The sequence below is a fragment of the Choristoneura fumiferana genome, chromosome 15 (genome assembly GCF_025370935.1).
Source record: "Choristoneura fumiferana chromosome 15, NRCan_CFum_1, whole genome shotgun sequence".
In the NCBI taxonomy this organism is placed as follows: Eukaryota; Metazoa; Arthropoda; class Insecta; order Lepidoptera; family Tortricidae; genus Choristoneura; species Choristoneura fumiferana.
In genome coordinates this window covers 6,720,694-6,748,062 of record NC_133486.1, presented here as the reverse complement: position 1 = coordinate 6,748,062, position 27,369 = coordinate 6,720,694, and the positions used below count along the sequence as shown (strand labels likewise).

Sequence of the window (27,369 nt, the reverse complement as noted above, 5' to 3'; positions counted from 1 at the left end):
CATCCGTTTCGGTTCCGGGTCCGTTACTTTTGAAACGGAAGTTATATCAGATGTCAATGCTTGGCGAGGAGACTGGACATGAGCGGCGTATGTCAAAAACATACAGAAAGAGATACAGATCAGAATCAAATGATAGTTTTCGCATACAAAAACTGTCATTTGGGTGTCAGAAACGTTACGGAACAAACCCTCTCAGGTTTAGTAGATCTACCCTTAACATCTCGTCCACCTATAACTCAGGCTCCACCTATCATTCTGGTTTTGGTTCCGTTTTCGGTTCCGATTCCGTTTCTGGTTCCGATAAACTAAATTGAAAACATCTGGTTCCGCCTTCGGTTCCGATAAAACCACATCCGTAACATCCCTGGTTAAAACGTGCCGGCTTCCTAGCCTTTCCTGAGCCTTCGACTTGCATTTGTATCGATACAAACGAGCGCAAAAACGTCGTGTGGAAGCGCCCTTATGCTACATTTAATATATGAATCGAAAATAAAATGTTGTTACAATAGGCATGTCTGAATGTAATAATATTTGCATGACTTTTTAAGTTTCTATGTTTGAATCCAGAGGCCTTATTGTGTAAAACACTTGGAAGCACGATGTTTTCACCACTTTTTCTGTCAAACGGTATAGTATGAGGGTAGAAAGAGATGGTGAATGAGACCACGAGCGCTGCGAGGAAATAAAAAATATTTATCACAAAACAAACAATAACAATCCAATGACTGCGTTGCTCTCACTCGAATTTAGTTTCTCTTTTGAGACATATATATTTTTTATAAACGAGTCAGTTCTTAGTGGCCAGTACCCAATCACATATTTAAAAAATCAAAACGTCATCCTCGTCATGTCTGCTGCGATGCTGTGGCGTTTTTCATACTTAAAAAAAATAAAACATTTTGTGCAATATACGTTTTAAGAACAAAAACACCTCATCAAAGTCATGAACATTTTATGTTTACGTGGTAAATACTCACGGTCGAGTGGGCTGCGGGAGGGGTTCTTCTTCTTCCTCCTCCTCTTCGTATTCCTCTTGTGGAGGCGGCTCTACAGGAGCTTCCATCTCCTGCGAATAAGAGAGCCATCATAATATAGCAGGTGGTAGGACCTTGTGCAAGGTCCGCCCGGATTGCTACCACCATCTTGCTCGCTAATCCTGCCGTGAAATAGCAGTGCTTGTACTGTTGTGTTTCGGCGTGGAGAGTAAAACAGCCGGTGAAATTACTGGCACTTGAGGTATCCCATCTCAGGCCTCTATGTTGGCAACGCATCTGCAATCCTCCTGGTATTGCAGGAATCTATGGGCGGTGGTAATCTCTTACCATCAGGAGACCCACTTGCTCGTTTTCCATCCAGTAACTACAGGCTAAAAATACTATCCTATCACGTCGTAAGTAAATTAATATCGTAAATAAATTAAATTAATTATACCTTGACAAGTTCGTATGTGACATTCGGCAGAACCCTGTCGCAGTCAGCATTTGCCGCACTTATCAAAAAAAAAACTTGACAAAGGTGAAAAAGACTCCTTGCCATCAAGTCGTCAAGTCAAGGTATAAATCTCAAGACCAATGTTAATTACCTCAGGCTGTTGCAGTATGGGTCGCCCCGTGGCGGACAGGGGCACGACCATGGACCGGCGAGCTTCCGCGCTGCGATTCTTGCTCGCACGCTTTATTCGCTCCTCCAAGAGAGACAGATCCTTGTCTGATATCTGTGGATGTAAAAATTACACCATCACACCGTGTTTCCTGTAACAGTGTTTCATCCATAAATATCTGATACGAATTTCTTTCTGGGGCCGGTAGAACGCTCGTTAGTCGCTATTCCTAGAATTTACTAATGAAATAACTTATGAAATTAAATAGTTTACTTTCTTCGTAATCGTCATAAAATCGGTTTTATAAATAGTGCTAATACGCTGTGACTGTCTAAGCAGATACATTTTCATGCAAACAATATCTTTTTTTTATATATTTTTTTAATTTAAATTTCTGGGTAACAATGTGATAATTTCTATGTTATTATTAATTACAAGATTTTATTTAACTTGCCCTGATTGTTTGTTTATTTATTTACTTGGGTCAAATCTTGCAAGTTAAATTTGACCCACTGCCAATAGTCTGATTGTCTTGAAATTTGGTAAACTTATGTAAATCTGGTGACAATACAATAATCTGATAGTGACATCCTGGTAGTCCGGCCATGATAGTCTCCACAGGATGAAACTCTTCAACGGTTAATGGCATCGACTTGAAATATGGTATTCAAATGTAGTTTGGGTGACAACACAAGTACAGTCAGCAAAAAAAGCTTGTATTAAAAATGTTTTTTTTTATACAAAAACTTATGTTTATGTATTCTTTGATAAGATAAAATGCTTTAGCCTTCAGCCTTTGATATACCAACACTTTGGTAACAACTGTTATCAAAGCTGCAACACACACTTTTATTATTAGTACAATGGGCCTTACCTGTCCAATCATCTTATACACCTTCTCCCCCTCCAAGAAGTAAGCGCAAGTGACGCAGTTAAGTGCGGCCGACCGCACGGCGTTGTCACGATCGCCGATGTGGCGAGCCAGTTCCTTCAGCGCGGCGCTGCCCGACGGACTCATGGCAGTCCATCCATAGCTCTCTAGGAGGTGACCGATGCATTCAAGGCATTCTGGAAAAGATGGAGAGCAGTTTACATCCGTGGTTTCGCTCCCGTTGCAGAATTATCATCATCATCAGCTGCAATACGTCCACTGCTGGAAAAAGGCCTCCCCCCTCTAATCCTTGGATTTCATTCTCCCACTGTTCTTCGAGCGATGTGGCCCGCCCATTGCCACTACAAGTTGCATATTATTCGAACTTGCAGAATTAGGCCGGCTTCGGATTGCCTAACGAAAATGTTCACTCGACGCCACTGAAAGGAGTGATAAGGTTATTTTACAAAATATGTGTCGCATAGACGTCGTTGTCTTACACGGATGCTCACAGAGTAGAAGATTGGTTAATCTATACTAATATTATAAATGTGAAACTGTGTTTGTATGTTTGTCCTTCTTTCACACCGCAACGGAGCAACGGATCGACATGATTTTTGGCATAGAGATAGTTAATGGGCCAGAGTGACATAGCTACTTTTTATCCCGAAAAAATGCACAGTTCCCGAGGGAACAGCTCGCGATAACCGAATTCCACGCAGACGAAGACGCGGGCAAAAGCTAGTCATCAATAATGCTTACCAGCCCTCTGCCTCGCGTTCTTAGACTTGGTTCCTTCCATCAAATACCCGAACAGTTTTGTGACAGAGTAGACCACACATATTTGCTTGAAGAGAGCCTTTACGCTCGCGCGGATGGTATCTTTGGGATCTCCGACCTGGTAATAAGGTTCAATATTAAATGAAATTATACTGGTTTAAGGTGCAATTACAAGCAAAGCTGCCGGCGTGCGCTATTGACATAAAATAAGTTCACGCGATAACATTTACGCGGCGCCACTGCCGCGGCGACCATCACCATTCCACCCATATTTAGTGGCCTTCAGATATTTCGCTACATTTTTTTTAAATAGGTAATTTTTTCTAGGATCATTATTTAACAGGTTCACAGTGCCGAAGCAATGTGCCACCCCTTCCTTCAACACGTAATCATAGTAATAATGAATGACATTAAACGATATAAAATTTCATATTAAGATATGTCATTCCCATGAGGCACATGTGCCGCATGGACGTACCAGTGAAACCACCCTATGAGACACAACGTGCCTCATAGGACCATGAACCTGTTAATTTATTAACAAAAAACTTTAATAAATGAGTAAGCTATAGTTTGTCGCAGTAAGCCATTATTGAAACCATTAAGGAATTTACTGAAACATTTAAAATGCGAAAAATAATCATTCCATCAACCTACCTTCAAAATAAGGTACGGTATGAAGCAGTTAGCCTCATACTCCGCCATCGTATAGTCATTATCGCTCAGGAACTGAAACACCGTGGCCAAGTACTCTAGACCTTTGAGAATGACTGAAGGGTTGGTGTCGAAAAAACGTAGTGTCAACCACTTGAGCACTAAATCCAGGTTGCACATGAGAGCTGGGCCGTTTTCGTGCAGATCGTCAGAAAGGGACTCTATTGCTTTCAAATGGTACCTGAAAAAAAAAAAAAGAGAAATATTAAAATTGTTGACAAATTGCGTGCGAACAGGTTAGGTACAATCACCAACATAAATATATGACTATGATCAGCCGTGCAAAACCATCAGATTCTCCATGATATCATAAATATGTGCCATCACTGGCATAAACATCGTTTCACTGTAGCCGGATATATACCTGATACCTATTGAAATCAAAAATATGTGACAACTCCCACCGGCTTATATATCTATTACTTGTGAAAGCTTAATCATCGGATGTAGGCGGACCGCATAAATATCTGACACGATATTAAATCAAAAATGTCATTCAAAAAAATGACATCTGCAAACCGAAAATTTGGTCAGCAAAAAATGCAGTAGACTGAACTGACCTGAAGTCACTATGGAACATGTTGGCAACAAGTTGTTTGTTCAAACCGGCGGTGGCCATCTGATCTTTCAGCAGCTCGAAGAATTCTTCGCGTGGCACAGTGAAATTCCATTTTAGTACTGAAACAAATTAAGTTATTAAGACCACAGAAATAGTTTCCGGTACTAACCTTCCTTTCAGAAATATGTAGTTTTAGGTTCTTCTTACTCAGTAGGTATCATTACGAATTGATTTGGAGGCAAGGTATATTTCGCATATTGTGGATAACCTCCCTACCTTTTAGTTTCTGATCGTCAATGATGCGCTGATTCTTGGCGTTGTTCTGAGGCAGCAAGGGCGTAAGGTCCTCGTCGTCTTTCTTGCCGCGGGCGGTAGCAGATGCCGGCTTCGCTGGGCCCTAAAAAAGTAAAAAAGCATGTGGTGTGTTGTTGTTCTGTACTTTTTTTTAAATGTATTTGTAGTGCCACGTGATGGACATGTATACCACTGTACCACGGCTCCTAGTAAAAGCGATAGAAACAATGTAGTGTAAAGATAATTTATTGAATCAGGCGTTACTTTGCGGACGTCCATATCAATGACTAAAAACAACTAGTACATACTTTGCTTACCCCCGACCTTACCATCTACGTCAATGCAACAAATATGTGTCCATGCAGCTCCTTCACCTCCACACTGTAAGAACACACACAAATCACACAAACCTAGTAGCGTGGTGAACAGTTGCGTTGCTCTGAAGATAAACTCTGGTTGAGTGTAGTGCGGTGATGGTGATAGATGGTTTTTTTTTTGGGTCGAGTCGCCTTAAGGACCAAAGACATGATAAATAATAATGTCATATGAGGCGCTGGGTTTGCGTGATTTGTGCGTGTTCTTACAGTGTGGAGGTGGAGGAGCTGCATTTATACACATTTGTTGGATAGACCTAACCATCGCAGGGTCACGGGTGAGCAAAATATTTTCTATAGTTTAGTGTAAAGATACATTTAAGCATCTCCCGTCGTTAATGGTTGGTATTTACCTTGCCCTTAGCAGGAGCCGCGCCCTTCTTCTCGGCCTCCTTCTTAAGCGCACCGGCAGACTTGACGCCGCGGGGTTCCTCCTTCTTTCCCTTGCTGGGTAAGGGCTGCACGGGCAGATTCGGTCGCGCCTTGTCCAACGCCGCTTGAACCACCGTTTTGGAGCCGGGCTGTCAAAGATACAAGTGCATTAAATCGCTGCTTAAAAAATCTGTAACACTTGATGTAAAAACTAACAACTACAAAATAGGGAAGGAAAATACTGCAAGCGTTATTCTACGAGGCCAGCCTTGAGTGGATTGTTTATAAAGATGTAATTTTTTTGTCGTCAGTGCACGGATCGTTATCTAAACATGCATCATTTTATAAGAAAACTATTTGTATAAATATATCGATACAAAAACGAAATTTAATATCATAAAACAGAAACTTCTTCTCTAACTAGATCAACTTAAGGTGGACTATGGGAGTAAAATGTCATATCCAAAGAGCATTATCATAACTTTGACACAAACATAACTTTGATCTGACAAAAATATTTTCCTTCCACAGCTCCAACTACAGGTGGCTTTATAGAGCTGGGTGTTAAAAGTATCATCTTACCTTTAGCTTCTCGAGTTGCTTGTGCATAGATTCATATCCAAGGTGCAGCATGAACGGCAGCACGCAATCGGCGGTGGCTTTGCGCACGTCGGCTGCGCGGTCTTCCAGGCACGCGTATAAAGTCGGCACGCATGATGAGAGCTCCTCGCGCGGGAACGACTTTGGAGGTACTGGAGGAGACAAAAGACTAAGATTAAAACAATTTATATTATTAACCACGCAATGTTTGTCACGAAGTAGTGACCGGGGAGTTGGTGGTGGGATGAAGAAGGCAGGAGAAGGCAGACCAGTAATATTTATTTAAGATCATTATTAAAGGGCACCTGCGGACAAACAGACGCGGTCTTAAGTATCTAAATAGGTATGCTTTGACATTGTATCGACAATTATAAAAATACATAGTTAATCAACTTACGTTTCTGTGCCCAGTTCTTTATTTTATACAAATCAATAACACTGAAGTCCAGCAGTATTACAAGCTAATGAACTGAAGGAACCTAACGCACTGCACAACTATTGAAAACTGTAGAAGGAAATAAACCTTCCTTCATATAGGTGTAGTAAATTGTGAGCTAGTTAAGGAGTTTCAGGATTTTTTTAGGATCTAGGATAAAAAGACAGGTGTAAATCGAACAGGTGTGGAATTTAGAAAAGGTTATTTGAATTTAAATGTAATTTTTTTAGAATGTGTGCTAGACCAGACAGTCCAAAGAGTTAGGAAGAAACGAGTTGAATCACACCTCGTTACATGTTGACCGATTCAAGACCGAATCTTCTAGTAATAAGCGAAATAGTCCTCTGAAATCGAATAGTCAAATGGAAAAATAGTCCGCAAATCCGTTCCGCATTACTTTCTCGCTCGACTCCGCACCTATGGACAGACACATTCCGCAACTCCGCTTTCGCTCCGCTCCAGTGTTCAGCGTTAGCGCGTGAGTGGCGACCTATTTAGCGTCATGTGTGTCTTGTCTTTTTTCCATTATGTTAATTGTGATGTTTTCTTATGTTAAACAAATGTCATCATCATCATGTCAGCCGAAAGACATCTACTGCTGGACATAGGCCTCCCCCAAGGCTCTCCACTCAGGCCGGTCTTGTGCTTTCCGCATCCACCACGATCCCGCTATTTTGACCAGGTCGTCGCTCCATCTTGTTGGAGGCCTACGGACAATTCGTCTCCCGGTCCGCGGACGCCATTCGAGAACCTTCTGACCCCATCGGCCATCAGTCCTGCGAGCAATGTGCCCTCTCACTGCCACTTCAGTTTCGCAATTCTTGAGGCCATAGCCTGACACATATCGGTAACCTTAGTCCTACTGCGGATATCATTTCTGATTCTATCCCGCAGAAACAAATGTATTTTCTTTCTTTTTTTATATGACAAGTTTACCATTAGGCAGATGATCAGCCAGCCACTGCAGCAGCGACGCCCGCAACACAGGCGAACCGGCCTTGAGCGCGTCCAACACCATTTCCCCGTCGAAGGGCACGTGCGGCCCCGCCTCGCGGCACCAAGTCGCCACACAAGACACCGCCGCGGTTCGAATCCATTGCTTGTTGTCGCCAAAAGCTGAAAACATTGGTTTTACAAGTTTTTAATTAACTTAATATATTCTTTTTGTTTGTGGCTGTTGGCACCTCCTTCGCCTTGGTCTTAGACGAAGATTTTACATTATGCACTAGAGCATAAAAAGTCGTTTTATCACAACATATACCTTGGAAAAACGCTGGGAAGAAAGTCCTAACATGTTGTTTGCTCTTCGGTCCCATAGCGACGGCGAGCGTCTCGCAAATCTGCAGCGCGCTTTGAGCAAGCTTGGAGTTAGAGTCGAGAAGCCGCGCGACCAAAGCTGGCGGCAACTCGCCGAGCGTCGGCTTGATCGGGGAAGAGTTCGTTATGATCGCTTTCAGCTTGTCTAGGGCTTCGTTTCGGACCTACGGACATGTAAAATAATTGGTTAGGAAATTGACGTCTTAATTGTAAATTTAATGCATGATTTAACGACTAGGGAAAATAGTATCTGTAAATAATCCCATGGAATTGTGACTGACAAGATTTTAGATAATTTTGTCCACCCTGCTAATCTACTTGTCTTGTTTACAAAAAAAAGAAAAAAAGACCGTTGAGATACCAACTTATCCTTTTAAGGGATCTCTAAGCTGCCCTCATAAGGCAATTGACAGTATCAGATGAACTAAGCAAATTGGCCGTATCTTGTCTACAACATGATCAAAAACCCCTAAGAACAATAAAACCTCCTTACGGCGACGCGAAATCAATTAACACATTTTCTCTGTTTACTCGAATGTCTAAAAATGAGATACTGCCAATTGGGGTGCGCCAAAGTTGGCATAATTTTTCAACCCCGATTATTGGAACTCCGAAAATGTTTGTCATACAATTTTCTGTCATAATACTCACTATTAATACTTAGTCACTATTACTACCGATCATAACTCCGAAACATTTAAAATCATAATGGCAGTTGTCATAAATATATCTTGTACTCCTTTTTTTTGTCATACTTTTTTTAAGCATATTGTTTTGTACTCATAAAACTCCATTATCATATATTTTTAAAGAAGACTTATTTGTAGCTATAAACTTCATTGTCATAGTTTATGGCCTGCGTTGCTTTCGTTTAGTGAAAAAAAAATGTGATAAGTATTTCGATGACTACGCCATCAATGGGCGAAGCAATCACCATCTGTTGGATTTTATTGCTACAGACATTATTTTACCACAATAGATGTAAGTAACAAAGAAAAAACAATTCGTCAGCAAATCAATTTTATATGAATTTTACCCTCAATCGTCTTATAAGTTATATTAGATATCAGAAATGTAGATTAGGTTAAGTTAAAACTGCGACTCCCTCAAAACCATACTGCTACCAGTAAAGTAGGTTAGGTTAGGTTAGAACTGCGACCACTACAGAACCAAACTGCCACCAGTAAAGTAGGATAATCACAATTTAAGTAAATAATCTCATCAATATCATCATCTGGGCCTATTTATATTCGTTTATTTCTCCTCCATATTGATAATAATATATAAAAACTTTCACTTCAGTTCCAACATCGCATTAAACGTTAAATTAACGTAAAAAACTGTATCGATGTTTAAATGTTATGATTAATAAGTTTATTGAAATTGATGATTATGAATGAAAGAAATATGAAAACCAGCATTATGAGTACAATCATATCTTAGTGACAACGTTATGAATTACGATATTCTGATAAGTGACCATTATGACCTCAGTTGGTAGTAGTACAAATTTATGACAAATAAAATTATGAAGTAAAAAATTCGGAAGAGTGATGATTCTGGCTACAAATCGGTAGCAGGAAAAAAAATCGGAGGATCGATTTTATGCGAGTCAATATGGACCCTGCCAATTGCCTTTTTGTATTATCGGCTGTATATCGGCTGTATAACAACTGCCTTAAACGAAATAGTGGCATGCGATTGCGATCGCACTGGCCAATATTAACACACACCTTCCAGTTCTTGTCGTTTATCTCAGCGACAAGCGCGTCGGTGATGAGCGGCGCGATGTCGGTGCGCGGACGGTTGTCGTCTGCGACCGGGGCTTCCTCGTCCGCATCCTCGAACGGCTCGTCCAGGTCGTCGCCCATCGACGCCTTGCTTGCGGACTACGAAAAGTTATGTTAAATGATGATTTGGTCTAAAAAGTTTTTGTTACAAGGGTCAATCAACTTATAAATCCAGCTGGTTGACATGGTAACGTCTCCTGGGTCACTTCAAAGTATCATTTTATGGGGTACAAATCCGGACTACCTGGATGTCACTAGTGCCACTACCAGTTACATAAGTGTGCCAAATTTCAAGTCCATCCGACTACTGGAACTGCATCAAAACCTTGCAAGATTTGACCCATACATACATACATTGCAAGTTAAATAAAAACTTGTAAAAAGAGCACTTTTTAGGTAAGTATATAAATATATACAATACAATACAAAGACTCTTTATACACCAGAAATAGTAAGCGATACAGAAAACAGATACACAGAGAAAAAATTACAAGGTTATAATTACAGGAAATCTGAAATGTACGTGTCGAGAGTGGAAAAAGTTATCAGGAAAACGTCGACTTCGTGGCTAGATGTGTACTCATCTGATACACAAACGTTTTTATCTAATAAACAACATTGGATAATCATCTTTGACACATTCCATTACATAAGCATTATCAAATCCAATCGGCAATCCTCTATTCCTAAAGATAAAAAACGACTCAGATAATTGATAAGATTTTCTATCTAATATCTAAAATTCTGAGGCATCACTCGCAAGACAGCTGTGTGCTGTGCAGTGTACCGTACCAATTTGTAACGAACCCACCATACCCATATGGAACAATTGCAAAAAAAAAAACTATTTTTTTCTTTCTTTCAATTTCTGGGTTGCAACACATGGCAATAATGATGATGACACCACCAATCAACTAATGTTTGAACTGTCAAAAAACGATTCTCCTATAGATTTCGTATGACAACAGCTAGTTATGACGTCACTTATCGACTCGATCGACTTTTTGCAGTTGATTGAAAATTAATTTTAATTTCAGGATACTGTAATGTGGGTACAAGAATAATTAGGTATTATACTTGGTTTGGATAGGTATTTAAAGAAAGCAATAAAGATTTTGAATTTGAATTTAAATAAATGTAAACAAACTTCAGCGTTATACTTATCTACTTACTATCATTGTAATACAAACTAGACTAGTGTATTTCAATTCAGAAATATAAATGATTAGATAGTTAAATGGGGGAATTTCAATATTTAAGGCACGAATTGACGTTGTTTTGTTTACATTTAGTTAAATACCTATCCAAATCAAGTATAGGTTAACTAGTCTTTGATTAACCTTTCGTTTACCGTGTGACGGATCCGTCCAGGCCACGCCCCTAAAGTAATCTGTACCTTATGCTTACGTTATTAGAGTCCAAATTTCTTCGGATTTATTATGCCCCCAAAATGTAATTTGAAACCTAAAAAACCCAATTAGAGTCTAAATTTTACCTTTCTTTTTGCTTAGCACACCGCTAATACACCGCACAGCTGTGTTAACGTCAATCTACTGATACGAACTGTGGAACCTACCTTGCTGACTTTTCCCGCTTGCCGCGTCGGCGTTGGCGGAGAACTGTTCGCGTATTTGTCCATCTCGAGACTGATCAGCTGTTTGGTCGCCGGTTTCTCGCTGTCAAAGTGATTGATGAGCGACGGACCGACATACAGCGACAGTATCCCTAGAAAGGTCACCGTGGATGTGCGTACGGTGGGGTTCGTCGCCGAGAGGGCTTTCTTTGCGTGTGCGACTATGCAGTTAATCTTCATTCTGTGAACAAGGTTTAGTGGCCGTTTCAACACTCAAATGAAAAATTTTATGTCACATATCTGTGATGCAGTCTTTGTTTTGTCCGAATAAACAGAGACGACATCACATATTTCCGTCGGATTACTAAATGTATGGGCAAAAAACTTTTGGCAAAATATCACATCCCAAAATATTTTACTCAAATTATCATTTGACAAAAAATCATTTGCCGAAAAAACTTATCGCAATTTTACAGTTAATTTTTTTTTTGGCAAATTATTGTTTCACAAATAATTACTTAGTCATGTTTCATATTACCAAATATTATTTAGTAAAATGTATCGTTTGGCATAATATACACTTCCCAAAATATCGCATGACATAATAACCTACTTTTCTGGGAGCAGTTCGTTTTTGTGGGGGACGCAGTCTAACCTCATTTACTTTTCTGATAGCAGTTCGTTTCTGTGAAAGACGCAGTTCTAACCTAACCTACTTTTCTGGTAGCAGTTGGTTTCTGTGGTTGGTTAGTGCGAAATGTCATTTTGAACAAGCATTTTTTTGGAATACAATATTAGCCAAAATAAAACGTTTGCTTAATAAACGTTTGTCGTAATAAAATTTGACAAAGTAAAATTATGTCTAATGATAGGCCTAATTTGACCAAATGAATAAAATGCGAAATGTAAATATGCTAAAGATTCGTTTGGGACATGAAACTACTGCGATAAGTTTTTTGGGAAGTGAAATTTGGCGAAAAATATTTTGCCGAAGCGGCAGTACACCATTTCTGTCACATAAAATGGCGATGGCTGGTGAAACTGCTACTCAGTATCGGAGATGTATATGGGATATGAGCTAATCTAAGCTAATAAAAGATTATTGTAACCGAAAAATACGAGATGACGTGGAGGATATTATGGCTTATGATAGTTGCGATGGATGACACCCAACGCCACTATTGGGGTATGCAAACGATCATAGTTTCCGATTGGTTGGTGCAGTTGATAGCACGTAGCCAGAAGATGGTTGGTTAGTTACTACATCTGTAATAATAAGTGGTTAAATTATGCCGAGTTGGGACCATTTGGTGACAAAATTTGTCTCGATTTCGGTGTTTCTTTTTCTCTGCTTTGTAAATGTCACGAATAAATTTTGCTTTCTTTGTTTCAAATAAAAACTCACGTGAATCCAAACTCTTTGATCGCCACACACATCCAGTTGAACATTTCCGACTGCACTTTGGGGTTCTTCTGTGAGTCCATAGCGAAGGTCAGACCCTCGTTGAGCACGTGTTCAAGCCCGCAGGCGTCCGCGAGGGAGGTCAGTGTGTCCGCGGCGACGGAGGCACAGGAGGCTTCTCCGAGTTTAGCTACAACGTCCTGGAGGATGAAGTCTGCTGCGGTGCTGTAGGAAATGGTTACCAGTTAAAACGGAACGTAGTTAATCTGTTGGGCTAAACAAAGCACAAGTCTTCCTATTAAGAGTAGAACATTTTAAACAATATTTAGACGTTTCTAACACATCTTGTAACATAAAGAAAGAAAAATGTAGTAAAAGTTTATAAAACTGCATCTCAAATTCGTTATAGTATAAAACACATGTTTTATATATTTTATTCGGTATAATATTAGAAATCACAACGTGCAATCGGCAAGCGCAGCGTAGGACGTCCACTAACCAGCCCGGATTGCTACCACCATCTTGCTCGCTAATCCTACCGTGAAGCAGCAGTGCTTGCACTGTTGTGTTTCGGCGTGGAGAGTAAGACAGCCGGTGAAATTACTGGCACCTGAGGTATTCCATCTTAGGCCTCTAGGTTGGCAACGCATCTGCAATACCCCTGGTGTTGTAGATGTTTATGGGCGGTGGTGATCTCTTACCATCAGGAGATCCACTTGCTCGTTTGCCATCCAGTCGAATAAAAAATAAATAAAAAGAAACCTGGTTAAAGTCGCGGGTTCACGGCGGTAGATGCAAGCAGCTTCCAACCGAGGCAACTGGAGGTCTATGGGGGAGGCCTATGTCGAACAGTGGACGTCCTATGGCTGATATGATGACGATGATGAATACTAGAAATACTTCTTTCTTAGCAATAACATTAGCAAAGATTCTTATACTTTAAATAATTGGTGCCTGTTGCGCAATACATGCATATAGGTTATATTAGCGACAGTAAAAGGGTTCCATCCCTTTGTATACGGAATCCTAAAAAATATCCTGTCCTCCAATTGAGCAGCTAACAGTCTTCGACAGAGCTCTTCCACTTACAGTAAGCAGCAGAAGTAGATGAGCGGTTATGGTGCTCAAAATTATCTAAACAATCTCTTAGTAGCCGGCAGTAGAGTCGTGTGTAGATCATTTTGAGCACCGTAACCGCTCCACTTCTGCAGCTGACTGTACATCTTCATAATCACAACACGCGTCAGTTAATTATACACTTACGTAGAAATGGGGAAGTTCTCCGTGATATACTTGCAGGCCTCTAGCCTAGCCTTCATCACTTGCACGTTCGTGTCTTTCAAGCCGGGCTTCTTGTTCAGGATGCGATACAGCACCTGCGCTGAGGCGTCGTCCGTGGTGAACCCTTGGACGGCCGAATGAAAGCTCTGGACAGCCGATAGACGGGTCTTCCAATTACCGTCTCCTAAGCCTGCAATAGTACATTGTGTCTTAAGGGCGGTAAATAAGGAATTACGAACGAGAGTCTATTAGAACCCCGAAGTCGAAGACTGAGGGCTTTAATGAGTCGATGTTCGTAATTCTAGTACCGCCCGTGCGACATACAATGTTTTTTATCACATTTGCGAGTAAAATTGTATATTTGTAAAAGAAAAGGAAGGACATATGTGATTTTTCCACTAACGTCGATAAGCCAAAGGCTACTAGAAACACAGGGAAGCTTAAAGCATCTTACAGACTAGCTAAAACAAAAGTCGTTTCTGGGAAATTTCATACGTTTTTATAATAAAATTCCAAAAAATATTATAAATGAAACGGATACAAAATTCAGATCTATTGTCAAGAAGACATTAATATCAAAGGCGTATTATAAAGTATGATTATATCATGGACAGTGATATTTGGAAATAATTCCGATCCGCATTAGCGATCCTTTCAAATAGCGAACCTACTGTGTTAAAAATAAAGTTGTGTTAAATACTTGTGATGTATACGAGGGCTGTTTGATAAGTACCCGTTTTCTAATAGTTATTTATGTGGCTGGTGCATAATGAGAGGCATTAAAGTAAGAGTGTGGTTTTATGAAACGAGCCGAAGGCGAGTTTCATAATAAGATCACACGAGTGTTTTAATGCCTAATTATGTATAGCCGCATACATAACTTTATCTACATGCATATCATAAGTTTTCTATAATATGTTCAGATAAGGCCTGTATTTTTAAGTTAGTGTTACTGATAACTAGTACTAGTAGTAAATGTAGTTTGGGTGACAATACAAGTACAGTCAACAAAAAGTACAGTTAGCAAAAAAAAAACTTGTATTCAAAATATATTTTTTACCAAAAACTTATTTACAGTATACCTGTGACTACATCAGCAGCTAACAGCTGTTCTGCTCGCGCGTCAACCTCTTCCTGGGACAGTTCCTGCTCGCGCGGCGGACTGGGCTGCGCGCGCGCCGCTCCCTTCTTAGCTAAAGGTTTCTTCGCACCTACAAAGAGCAAGAGCTTAACTAATTTGGACCAACTCTGGGCCCATTAAAGATGCATGCATGGAACACAAAATTTCTCTGAAATAATTCAGCGACAAAATTGTAAAATTAAAATGAACGACCTAAAATCATCATTTGTTGAAAAATAAGGATTAAGCTTGTATTCCAGATCTTTATAGAAAGAAATAAATTTGGTATGGAATTTTTATGGTCGCGCGTCTTGTATAATGACGACATCGCAGGATCTGTTTAATAAAAAATAATAAAAAAATCCACAACACACAATCAAACCTCCCTATTCTCTATAGTGTAATAATATAATCTATATTATAATAGTAGTTAGTAAAATAGCGATTTTGTATTGAAATTCACTGATATTATTTACTTGTACTTGATTATGCAATTGGGTCCTGGTTTCAAGTTTTAGCCTGTCCTCTCCCACGACACGCGCACTCCTTACCCCCTTTTGTCTCCAACGGGCGCAAATTTGAGCCCAAGATGGCGATACCCTTAGTTCCATTGTGGCACTAAAGTGTTTATACTTAGTTATTTTTATGAAGAGGATGAATAAAGCTTTAAGTTTATGTGTATAAAATACTACACCAGCACCTATTTCATTCTGAAAACCATAAGTATTCCAGAGAAAGAAATAAAATGGTGGCTTGATGAGACAATAGGCTAAAATAAAAGAGTTTTTGTTACATAATTGCAATTTTATTTATTTAGTCCACTTTCTAATGATATAGCTTACCTATAATCGTGAGCGTTTAATAATTTAAACCTTTATAAACATCTTTTTGCACTATTTGTATTTTCCATAATAACTTGTCATAATGTAATTGCCGTAATATTTTTAACTTGTCTCAACTTGACAAGTTTAGGGTTAAACACTAGCAGGGCAGGATATTAAGGCCCGCCAAAAAAATAATCATTTTGACAGCAATAACAGGTTTTAGGCCTATGGGCCTTATTATGTTAAAAGTATAAAAATCGCCCATTTTTCACAAAAATAGTAAGCTAAAAAGTTTTTAAAATAAACTTTAAACAAAAAAACAACCGACAATTGGCATTGATCACTTTTTTTACTACTCTTGTTTATCATATTCTCTTAAAATATAGATAATTTCAAGATACTAATTCGAATATCTTGGCATAAAATGACATAGTTAAATTTATTATTTTTTCTGAAAATATCAGATACGATATCTCGTAAATCGTACATGGCGGCTGAATCCAAGTGAAAGGCTAAGTAAAATAACATTTAAAAAAAAACGAGCTAGTTGCCAATGTCAATAGATACTAACTGTCCGCGTCACATTCAATCGGATATTGTTTTAAGAAAGAGCAGAGAGAAACAGATAGGTTAGTCTGAAAAGAATCATATTATGCCGATTGAATAACTACCTCTCTGCGAGTACGGTATTTGACAACTCCTGATTTTGCCATATCTTAATATTAATATGAAAATATAGATATACAGATAGTGTTTAGCGAAGACAAAATTTAAATCTGTTGAAAATTGGATTTATAGTGATTTTTTGAAAAATCTATATACCTGTCTCTTTCTCAAACGCTTTTCTCTATGCAGCAAGTATGGCGGTACTGGCGTGTGACGTCACATGCCAGTATGTCTTTCTCTGTCTTATCTTGAATTTCAAACCTTTATAACTTTGTTATTTGTAAAGATAGCTTAAAAATTGTTTCTCTATTCGATAACAGGCATTGTGTAGTTTTAATTTATAAAACATATACAAAATAGTCAAATACCGTATTGTATACAAACTATGATACAATTTTATTTTAACTCATGTATATTTGGAACAGTTAAGCTACGGCGTCTTAAACATCCATTTCAACGAACTGAACGATCTTTCTACGTCGGTAGTTGTAATAGGCGCGAGTACGGTCTTAATCTCTTTAGGTTCATATCATAATGACATCTCTTTCATTTATATAATATTAAGCTTTAATGTCTTTTTTTCAATTAATTAATTAGGCAGAAAAATGCTAGAGTACATTCTGTTTTTCATGTCAATACCTACTCTTTGGCTAATGTGAACAACTGACTGACATCAATGTCTGCCTTTGACCTGCGGGGTATAATACGAAATTCGAAAATCGAAGTTCGTGTCGTTCCGTCCCTCTCAGTCTCGTAATATAAGCGTCAGCGGGACGACAAGATACGGAGTTCGAATTTTGCACTTCGTAATACGGGTCTTGCGTGACAGAGATACCATAGATAAACCTAGATACTTATGGATTTACTTTCAGGTAAAGGGATTCTTCCCTTAATGAAAATACGAAGGTCAAACTAAGGTCAAACATATTTTTGCCTATATATTCGTAACCCTTAAGTATTTTTGGATCAGAATAGGACAAAATTGTTTAAGAACCTTATCCCTCGAAATGGTTTTCGGATCAGAGTACATTGGTAAAATATGAACAATGCCATTTTCCACTTAACTAAAATTTCATCATCATCCCAGCCTATATACGTCCCACTGCTGGGCACAGGCCTCCTCTCAGAACAAGAGGGCTTGGGCCGTAGTTCCCACGCGGGCCCAGTGCGGATTGGGAACTTCACACGCACCATTGAATTGCTTCGCAGGTTTCCTCACGATGTTTTCCTTCACCGCAAAGCTCGTGGTAAATTTCAAATGTAACTAAAATTTATTTGGGCCTTATTGAACTAAGGGCTTTTAAAGAATTAAAAGCTTTACTAATACTATACACACACACGCAAACACACAGAGAGAGAAATACTCTACACTACTTAACTCAGTACATCCATACACCCATGTCAGTTTGTGACGTTCCTACAAACTCGTACCAACACGAAACTAAAGCGCTTTATGCGATAAACGCTGCGTTAAGCGCAATGCGTTTGATGCACATCTAATCTAACGAATCACAATCCACGCAATCTAATTACCAAACATGCGTTTGCCGCTGCGCTCACCGCGTAAGACAATGTTTGACAGTTAAATTATCTGATGCAAATTGATGTGCGTGAAACGCATTGCATTAACGCATAAAACAACCGAGCGCTTAAATACCTAATTTGGTTAGCCATATTATAATATTACCTAATGCACTAAAACCTAATTTGTTTAGCCATAATCATAATATCATTACATTACTTTGGGAAAATACCTGTAAAACAGATCAGGTAATCAGCCAATACGGCCGGGTTAGATATTCGCAAAACATCAAATCCTGTCCATGATATCCGCATGGTTTGCTGCCAATAATTTGTTAGTAAATCCTAAGAAAACCAAATGTATTAAAATTCTCGTTGATAAATTTATATCAATACAAAAAATACATTTGTCTAGCATTATTAATACTATACAGTATAGTATTACTAGTACTATACAAGTTTATCTTTTGTATGATAGTCTATCCAGCATTTCCCTAAACACAGCGCCACTTTGCACTTCTGGCACATAGACATCACTAATGTGCGCTTGCCAGTAGCTACGCAACGTCTACAGCGCAGCCTTTGGTGTTTTATGGCTTTGCCTACGACATTGGCGGTGTGAGTCGGAAAATGGTCTGGTTGGCGGTCGAGGCGTACATCGGTCGTATCCTTGTTGGGTCGGAACACAAAGACGGGCTGGCTAATCCTAATCAATAAGTCGGCCAACGAGTATCTAAAGTCACGGTGACTCTTCACGGTCAGCGAAGGATTTTTACAATAAATAATGTAACTATTTAAGATGCTGGTATTTAAAAAATGAACGAACACTTTCATGTACCACTTGCGGCCCCTTTTTCGTTCAATGGGAAAATTGCTCAGTTTCATGTCCTTTAAATCTACTCCTCCCATGGTTTTGTTGTATGTATCAATCGCAACTGGTTTGATTAGCTCTTGCCCTGACCGCCGGCCAACAACTTGCTCGTTACTATGATAGGTGGATATCACCGTTACTAACTTGACATCCTTCCAAGCAATGACGGCGATATCTCCGCAGTGGCAAGCAACTTGCTGGCCTCTCTGCATCCTCTTCTCATCCAAATTCTTAATTGCAAGTGGTATCTGCTGCCGATTCTTATTAATCGTACCTAATACGTCCGTTTGCCGTTTCTTCAGATATCTGGTTAGGGCTAATTGATTATACCAATTGTCCATAACCACCAAATGTCCTACGTCGAGAAAGCCATCCATGAGCTCAAGAACAACCTTCGCACTTTTGTTATCGAACCCATGAAGGGCTCCTTCGACAAAGCTGGAGTCTTTTCCGGCATATATTATCGTCCGTATTAGATATCCTGTTGCAGCTTCGCATAAGTCGAACAATTTTAGTCCGTATCGTGCTGCTTTGCTGCGTATGAACTGTTCCCAACTCAACCTACCTTTCCACAGTAAAAGACTTTCGTCAAGTGAAAGTTCGCGCTGGGGGATGCAGATTTCCGCAAATTTTTTGTTCATATGGTTCAGGATTGGTGCGATTTTTGTAATTTTCTTTTGATACCCGCTCAACCCGGTCAAAACATCGTCGTTGTCCGAAAAGTGCAAAAATCGCATCAATAGCTGGAACCGGTTCTTTGACATCAATTTGCGGAAATCTGGCATCCCCAGCGTTCCAGTCGACCAATACTCACTTAACCGGGCCCTATGGTTCAAAGACATATAAATCATAATACTGAAGAGCCTCCTAATCTCTTCTACAGTCGTATCTACCCACAAATCTAAATATTTAGGCAAAGCGCCCAGTTCCGACATTTTAGCAATTGTCTGCCAGGCATACAAGTTCGTTTGTTCCACAATCAATGAAATTATTGTTAAATCCCATATGGCGTTAAATATATCTAAAATGTTTTCCGTCGGTATACGCGGGCCCGGGTCCCGCGTGTACTGCTCTTCTTGGCCCGAAAACGTAGAGAAGTCATCGGACCAAGAAAAGGAAGCGTCGAAATCACCGGCTGCATTATCCTCTCCTGTGGCTCCATCCACTCTACCCTCGACATTCTCTATAGTCTCCATTTCGCCGACAATCGTAGCGATGGTTGAGACGCAAGAAATGGCCTCCACCTCTCCTTCCTCCTCTAAAACCGCCACTTCTCGTAATTCGCAGATAACATCCCGCATATCCACTGCATAAGACTGATTCATTTCCTCCTGATCCGAAGAGCTCGAGTCTTCCAGCTCGCTCCCAGAATTGCTGAGGCGAGAGTCTGCTATTAGACGCCGAGGCTTTTTGGATGGCCCCGGTACTGGAGATCCAGCCGGTCTGGGGGTGGCCACCTCCGGAGTAAATGTCTGTGAAAATGGGTTGCCTGAATACCACACCGTCACCAAAATTTTTATGGCCTCATCACACACACATACACATCCATAGAAGAAAAAAGAAGCAAATATACCAAATATAAAATATATAATATAGTAGAAACAATTAGTCATTCCAACTTTTTTACAAAATATACATTATGCATTGTAGCTAGCAGCAAACTGTGCAGGTATTACTTTAAAATATCGTTAGTGGTTAGGTTAGGCACGTAACGTAAGTGTCGGATTTTATAAATCCCTCGTGGACATACAACGAAACACTCGTGCACATGCTGGTGGATGTAACATACCATACGTGTCCTGATCTTCTCTCGATTGCAGTAATCAACTCCTAAAAAAACAATCAGTTTCATCAGATAGCTCAGGATATGATACCCTAGTAGATTCATAAATTAAAATAACTAACCTTCAGTTGTTTCGTCCAAGGTGATACTTCCAACAACACTTGGTCCCCAGAGCTCAGAATTACAGTTCCGCCAGGAGTCCGGGCGACCGGCAGCGCCATAATTAATGTCTTTTCCTGAGATGACATCTGTTACAACAAATGGTTTTCTATGACAAGGATCGAGCGATTGCTACTATATAGTAATAGATAATACTGCCTAGGGCTTAGTGTTGCATCAAAACTACTTTACTAAGTTCAAATTCGACTGTCATAGCATTGTCCGTTCGCGAGATCCCTTACTCCTTTCCTGGTTATCATCAGTTCCACAAGAATAATATCACATGAAAGTTCTAAAAATTACTTTGCAGCACAAATTTGCGTCTGTGTGACACTATAAGTTCGAGAAAAATAGAAACAGCCTGTACTCGACAAACGTCCAACCGCCATTTTGAAACTCACAAATACATAGAAACTTGAATTTGTAATAGTGTGGGTGATAAAACAGCCACTTTATATTTATAGTTGAAAAAGTAAATATTTTTGGTGTATTGTACGGAAACAAAAACAAATATAAGTTCTACATGAAGTTCGTAATAAGAAAAACTAAAATTTCTACCAGAAAATTCAAAATATTACTTGTTGAAAATTTATTACGGAAAACGCGTGCTTTAGACCTAACTTTGAACCATTGATTGCATCATTTAGTACTAATCTATAAAGAATGAAAACTACAAAAAAACAACAATACTTACTGTTTTTTTCACAAAAACCGAAGTTTTGAATATAATTCTCAGACGTTCCACACACAACGCGTACTCGTGAACGGCATCCGCACTCGACTGGTCGTAACGATTTTTTTTCCAGTGATGAGACTGATGACGATGAGTTAAAGTTTGGTACCAGCCTTTAGGTTATTTCATTGGCAATCGAATAAAAGCGATTCCAATTGAATATAAACCGTGTAGCCTCAGTAAAAAAGTTTTAAGTTGGGTAAAATTTCGGTCGCAAATGTGTGCCTTTGGGAAACTACGGTGCACGTAGTCGCGGGCTCAAATTTGTGCTCGTGGGAGATAACGGAACAAAAGGCGCTGAAGGTCGTGGGAGCTTCGTAAATGTGTTTTGGGCTCAAATTTGTGCCTTTGGGAGAGGACAGATTTCGCATACAAAAACTGTCACTTGATTGCGATCGCGAGCGTCAGAAGCGTTAGACGGCGGTTGAAGTATGATATTACCCTTGTGCAGCCATTTTTGGAGTAATGCGCTTTCATACAATAAGCACTTGTTTTTTTTTTACGTATATTTATGATAGCAGAATAAGCCACCTTTCGTCTCATTACCATCTAATGACATTTGATGTAACTACTTGATCTATGCAAAATAAATATTTTAACCTATAAATAAACGTTTTATTTTACCTGCGGCAGGTCGCTTGACAGGCTTCGGCTGAGCGGATCCGGCGGCGGGTTTACTGTCGCCTTTACCGGCATTTGGCGCTACCTTCAGTTTGGTTTCCTTCTTGGGAGCCGCCACTTTCACTTTGATCTCAGCCTAAAAACAGAGATGCAGAAACCGATATAGCCTAAGATCCCGCTGTAAGATTCTGTAGTCTTGCCATGTTGACATTCCATATATCGACGGGTCTCTGACTCAACCTCATATATAAAATTTTGAAATTTGAATACCCTTTTTAGATAATATCTAACCCGTCGATATGTTCCAAAGGGGTCTAAGAGAAGAGAAGTCATAATGTTATGTTTGAGATAGCTCTTTTTTTTCTCTGAAACCATTTAATTTTCAGAATTGTTATAAAACAAACCTAACCTAACCTATAGAGTTGATGGATGACCATTTAAAAAAATATGAAAAATGTATGGTTTCAGCGAACTAGCAATAATTATGACAAACATTACATTATGACTTATAAAAGTATGGCAATCGAAAGGATCCCGTTTCAAAGAAATCATTGCAACATTGAATAAGGTTTTATCCTGGTCGCGATTCAGTTTTCTCGCCTGTATCCATCTGATATTTGATCGAATTGTGACTTGAATAAATGGTAGGGTTACACACAACGCCGCAGCAATAAACTTTCCTTTTTGTGACTTTTTTTAAATGCGCTCATTTGTTTAAAGTAAAGGAAGCTCCATGAAAATAGATGGGAATCCAAATAAGTGGAACAAAATAGGATGCCACCGCTCGATGCTAAGATGTGCGGCAGACTGAGAAAAGGCATCCTACATGTCTTTCTAGTTATGTAGACACTTAGGGCCAACGCTCTGCAGAATGGGTCCCTAGCGATGGTATCATAATGGAGGATGACCAAAGCTGAGATGGAGGGATGACCTATACAATTACTACGGTGGACACGAGCTTTTGATACGCGAGAGTGGACCAAGAAAGGAGAGGCAACAAAAAATTCAGCCATTAAAAAAAAAGAGACATCTCTTTTCTATGGCACTTCATTTACTTACCATAATGAGTAACACACAAGTACAAGTCACATTTTGATTAAGTGCAGAATTTTGCAGTGGGATCCTACTTTAATATGTATATTATACAAATGTTAGGTCAAGCCACAAAATTTAGGTTACTAGCGAGCAATGCTACCAACTAACCAATACACTACTGGCCAATTTATTCGACTATCAATGCTTTCCAGTTGTACCGCAGATCGTGACACCGCGTTAATCAGCTACTATTAACGTTGTCATAAAGTCTACTCAGAATTAGTGGACATTGCAAACAAACCTTTTAGCCGATATTTCTTAATTAATTATCATTATCACAGCTCTTCAAAGACTCCTGAATACATGTGATATGTCATCATTACACAATTAAATATTACCACATATTACTAAGTCTGGATAAGTGAAGAAAAACCATTTATCTACACCCATATAGTAACCATATAAACCATAGATAATGCCCAGCATTATGACATTGGATTCTATTATGAAACGAACACGAACATGAACACGGCTGTATCGTAATGGTCATTAAATCATTACAGCACCGGGGTGCGCCGCGCCGCGCGCACGAGGAGGGCAGATCGTCAGGCGCGCAGCTCGTGGGGCGGACATACCTCGTTCTCGTTAATGCAGGTCATTCTCAATGGTTATTGAACACATGATAGAGGATTTAATATATGGATGTAGATAAAAAATTGTATGCAACTGTACGGAATTAGGCCTTAAAACACTCATGTGACCCTATTATGAAACGAGGCGTAGTACCACACTCGTATTTTAAGGACCCTTATTACGATACAGTTGCATAAATAACAATAGTGTTGCTAAACTTCAAACTCAAATATGTCCAACTGTAAGAGTTTCAAGATTTTGGTATCAAAAGGAAAGGCAAATAAGGTAGATATTCCCTAAGAAGGTAGAGTGGACATATCCGAGTTTAAATATGTGGTGTGTTATACATTTAATTTAAAACACATTCAGTGGATTTCAGATTTTGTATTAATGAAATCAATGATACGCGTTAACTATAAACGGAGAAATTCCTTATTTAGTAATAAATAAGTTTGAAAATTAGATCATAGACCATTACAAGAGACATTGACAAATCACATTCTATCTGTTAAACTTTTGACTTTATTAAGATTACAAGAGAAACTGAGAGAATGCAATTAATATTTACCTTAATATAGGTAGAATTTTATTTTATTTAGTTTAAAATATATTCGGGAACGACGATTTGAATCTGCGCGCAACGAAAAATGGTATGGTTCACCTTTACAAAGTCAAAAGTTTTTAGGCCGGCAAGAAAAATTGTGCAACTTGCATTACACTGCGAGGCCGTTAAGCGAATGAGTTTGAATTGACATCGAGCCCGCAGTGGAATCCAACTTAAACTTTTTCTTGCAGGTCTATACTAGCTTTAGTTAACTGACTGATGACTGTGATGATTGTTAGAGATGGGCATATCGTCACTACTTTGAAAAAATCTCTTATCTAAAATCAATATGTCAACAAAATTGAACCTTGACGTAATGTTCATAAGGTCCACTCAGAAAAATTATCTACTTTGAGATAAGAGTTTTTTTAAAGTAGTGACGATATCTCGATGGGACGCCCTCCCACGACCTATAGGACTCACGCCCGACTGTACAGTCACCAACATCAATATCTGACACAACAAAGCGAGCATAAATATCTGATACGACCCTATTTCTAGGGCCCGTAAGACGTGTCAGATATTTTGCACGTTCCGCTGTGGCAGATACAATACAATACAATGACTTTATTGTACACCAGAAATAGTAAGCGATACAGAAACAGGAACACAGAGAAAATTACAAGGTAAGCAAAGGCGGGTATACTAACTATTGCAGGTGACTGTAAGACATCGCTAATATAAAATCCATCGGAAGTTTGGACCTTTCCTCGTATTGTGCATCCTATTTTTATTTATAAATATGCTTTCCTCGCCGCTTCGTCTATAATGATCAGATATATAAGTCTTTGAAAAAAATTACATTTCGCCGGGACTAAGAGCCTCCGCTAACTCCCGTGGGTGCACTGCTTGGCGCCCTCACCCAGTACTGCTCTATTATATGACATGAAACAAGCACGCCGCGCCAAGCCAAGCCATGCAACCGCTCGAATTAGAGGAGGCCCTAAACATTTCTAATAATATCATCATGCCATAAAATGCTATCTTTTACACTTTACCTTCTCAGCGAACTCCTTGATTTTTTGCTCCTTGAGAGGCTCTAGCTTGCCGATGTGCGGTGCGATGTTCTTTTCACCGACCAGTTTCGTGGCAGTTCCTAGCGCTTCCGCCGCCGCGTCTCTGACTGACGGGTCTGGAAGGACCAACAAACTTTTAAGAACAGCAGAACAGGGGCAACACAGTTCTGTACCGGTCATTCGCCCGTAACCTGGTCACAAGAAGTAGGTGAGGTGAAATGTTACTAGCAAGGTTTAAAGACAACAAGTTAAAGATTGTTTGCTGGCTGTATTTTTGTTAACTACACTTCCGACCTGCGGAGATGATCCTGGCCGGACTACCAGGATGTCACTGCGCGATTATTGTATTATCACTAGATATACATCAGAATGCCAAATTTAAACTCACTCGAAGTGGGTCATAGGTCAAAATTCAGTTGTAAGATTCGACCCGAACATACATAAAAAATGTACGTAGCAAGTGAAATAAAAGCTTGTAAAGTACATACCGGCACTCTCCATCAGCTTAAGCAGCCCCCCTACATACGCCTTGATGAGTTTTCTTGTTGAACGCGGCAGGCTGCGTGACGCACAGGGCACGCGCTAGGAACACGGCGCTCTCCGCCTTTATGGAAGGGTTCTTGTTGTCAAACGCCGCTAGCATATCCTCCATTATTGCTTCCAGGTTCGTCTGTGGACCATTTCATTACGTTAATACAATTAAAATAACACAATACTTGAGTACAGTCGCACCAATTGATTCCTGACCCACCGTAGAACGTTCTCACAGTAAGTGTCATAATAAATTCCCTTGTCAAGCAATGCCACTTATGATTTTTCTCTACGAAAACGTTCCACAATGTACATCTGTTTCCACTGGTACAAGAAACTTTAACCCTTTTAGATTTGTCTTATATGGATATGGATATACAATACAATAAAAATAAAAAAAAAATACAATAAAAAAATTACACAATTATATGAGTAAGGTGTTTAAGCCTTAGTTTGTAGGTCTGTTGTTTTTTTTTTGTAATTTTTATTGTATTTTATTTTATTCCGATTTGTATTTTACTTTTACACTTCCTTAAAAATCCAATATCCTTAACCGAAACTATCGGATAATCCGTAATAATTTAACATCTGTAACCGTATCCGAAACCAGTATTATGTTTGACATATATCCGTATCCATATCCAGATCCGAAATGTCATCCATAACATCCCTGGTTAAAACCAGCACTGGTCTTCCGCCGGGCCACGGGCCGGGGTATTTATGCCCTCGACTGTCAAGCGACTCCCGATAACTTATACCCTTACCGATGGATAAATAGCGTCAATAGCCTCTCTTAGTGCAGTGACCACGTTAGTTTTCTTCTCTTTGAACTTCTCTAATATAGCTTGCACGCAGGCGGTCGCGTACGGCTGGAACTTGTTACGGAGCCCGGACGCCACGGCCGCTAGCAGACGGCCGCCAGCGCTACTAGCATCACGTTTGGCGTCTTTTGAAATCACCTGAAATATTGTTAACAATTATTTATTTTAATGTTCTCAATTTATTTTATGTTAGTTTTTATCTGCTTAATTTACAAGTGTGTGAAATTCGAATTGGAGACGAAGTAATAGTGCACACAGCAGGAAACGCGGAAGTACTCGGGATGCATGAACGCATTACCGAACTGCGCACCCGCTTCCTTTTTGATTTGTACTCTATTGTATATATTTCGACGTAAATATTGCATGTTATCGAAAAATCTCATCCCTGCGCACCTCTTTGATTGAGCTTCAGTGGTTTAGGCTGTGGGTTGTGTCTGTCAGTCAGTCAATCACTCTTCAATAGTTATA

The 27,369-nt window shown here is 39.5% G+C and overlaps 3 protein-coding genes across 6 annotated transcripts in view; 1 reads left to right on the top strand and 2 right to left on the bottom strand.

Moving 5' to 3' along the window:
• Positions 1 to 27,369, bottom strand: part of LOC141435781 (protein mini spindles-like) — a 164,313-nt gene that overhangs the window by 21,975 nt on the left and 114,969 nt on the right. Inside the window, exons 10-26 of the mRNA XM_074098600.1 lie at positions 22,265 to 22,397; positions 15,046 to 15,174; positions 13,946 to 14,153; positions 12,686 to 12,907; positions 11,284 to 11,521; positions 9,651 to 9,806; positions 7,862 to 8,081; positions 7,537 to 7,716; positions 6,147 to 6,316; positions 5,546 to 5,713; positions 4,801 to 4,921; positions 4,526 to 4,643; positions 3,909 to 4,146; positions 3,234 to 3,369; positions 2,475 to 2,668; positions 1,583 to 1,714; positions 978 to 1,066 (exon numbers count right to left, since the gene is read on the bottom strand). Of these exons, the coding sequence (XP_073954701.1) occupies positions 978 to 1,066; positions 1,583 to 1,714; positions 2,475 to 2,668; positions 3,234 to 3,369; positions 3,909 to 4,146; positions 4,526 to 4,643; positions 4,801 to 4,921; positions 5,546 to 5,713; positions 6,147 to 6,316; positions 7,537 to 7,716; positions 7,862 to 8,081; positions 9,651 to 9,806; positions 11,284 to 11,521; positions 12,686 to 12,907; positions 13,946 to 14,153; positions 15,046 to 15,174; positions 22,265 to 22,397 (2,852 nt within the window). The remainder of the gene's footprint in view (positions 1 to 977; positions 1,067 to 1,582; positions 1,715 to 2,474; positions 2,669 to 3,233; positions 3,370 to 3,908; positions 4,147 to 4,525; positions 4,644 to 4,800; positions 4,922 to 5,545; positions 5,714 to 6,146; positions 6,317 to 7,536; positions 7,717 to 7,861; positions 8,082 to 9,650; positions 9,807 to 11,283; positions 11,522 to 12,685; positions 12,908 to 13,945; positions 14,154 to 15,045; positions 15,175 to 22,264; positions 22,398 to 27,369) is intronic.
• LOC141435763 (paired box protein Pax-6-like) overlaps positions 1 to 27,369 on the top strand; it is a 200,550-nt gene that overhangs the window by 119,770 nt on the left and 53,411 nt on the right. The gene's annotated exons all lie outside the window — the stretch shown is intronic.
• LOC141435835 (protein mini spindles-like) overlaps positions 26,053 to 27,369 on the bottom strand; it is a 4,085-nt gene continuing 2,768 nt past the window's right edge. Inside the window, exons 2-3 of the mRNA XM_074098664.1 lie at positions 26,845 to 27,039; positions 26,053 to 26,219 (exon numbers count right to left, since the gene is read on the bottom strand). Coding sequence (XP_073954765.1) covers positions 26,055 to 26,219; positions 26,845 to 27,039 — 360 coding nt within the window. The 3' untranslated portion in view covers positions 26,053 to 26,054. The remainder of the gene's footprint in view (positions 26,220 to 26,844; positions 27,040 to 27,369) is intronic.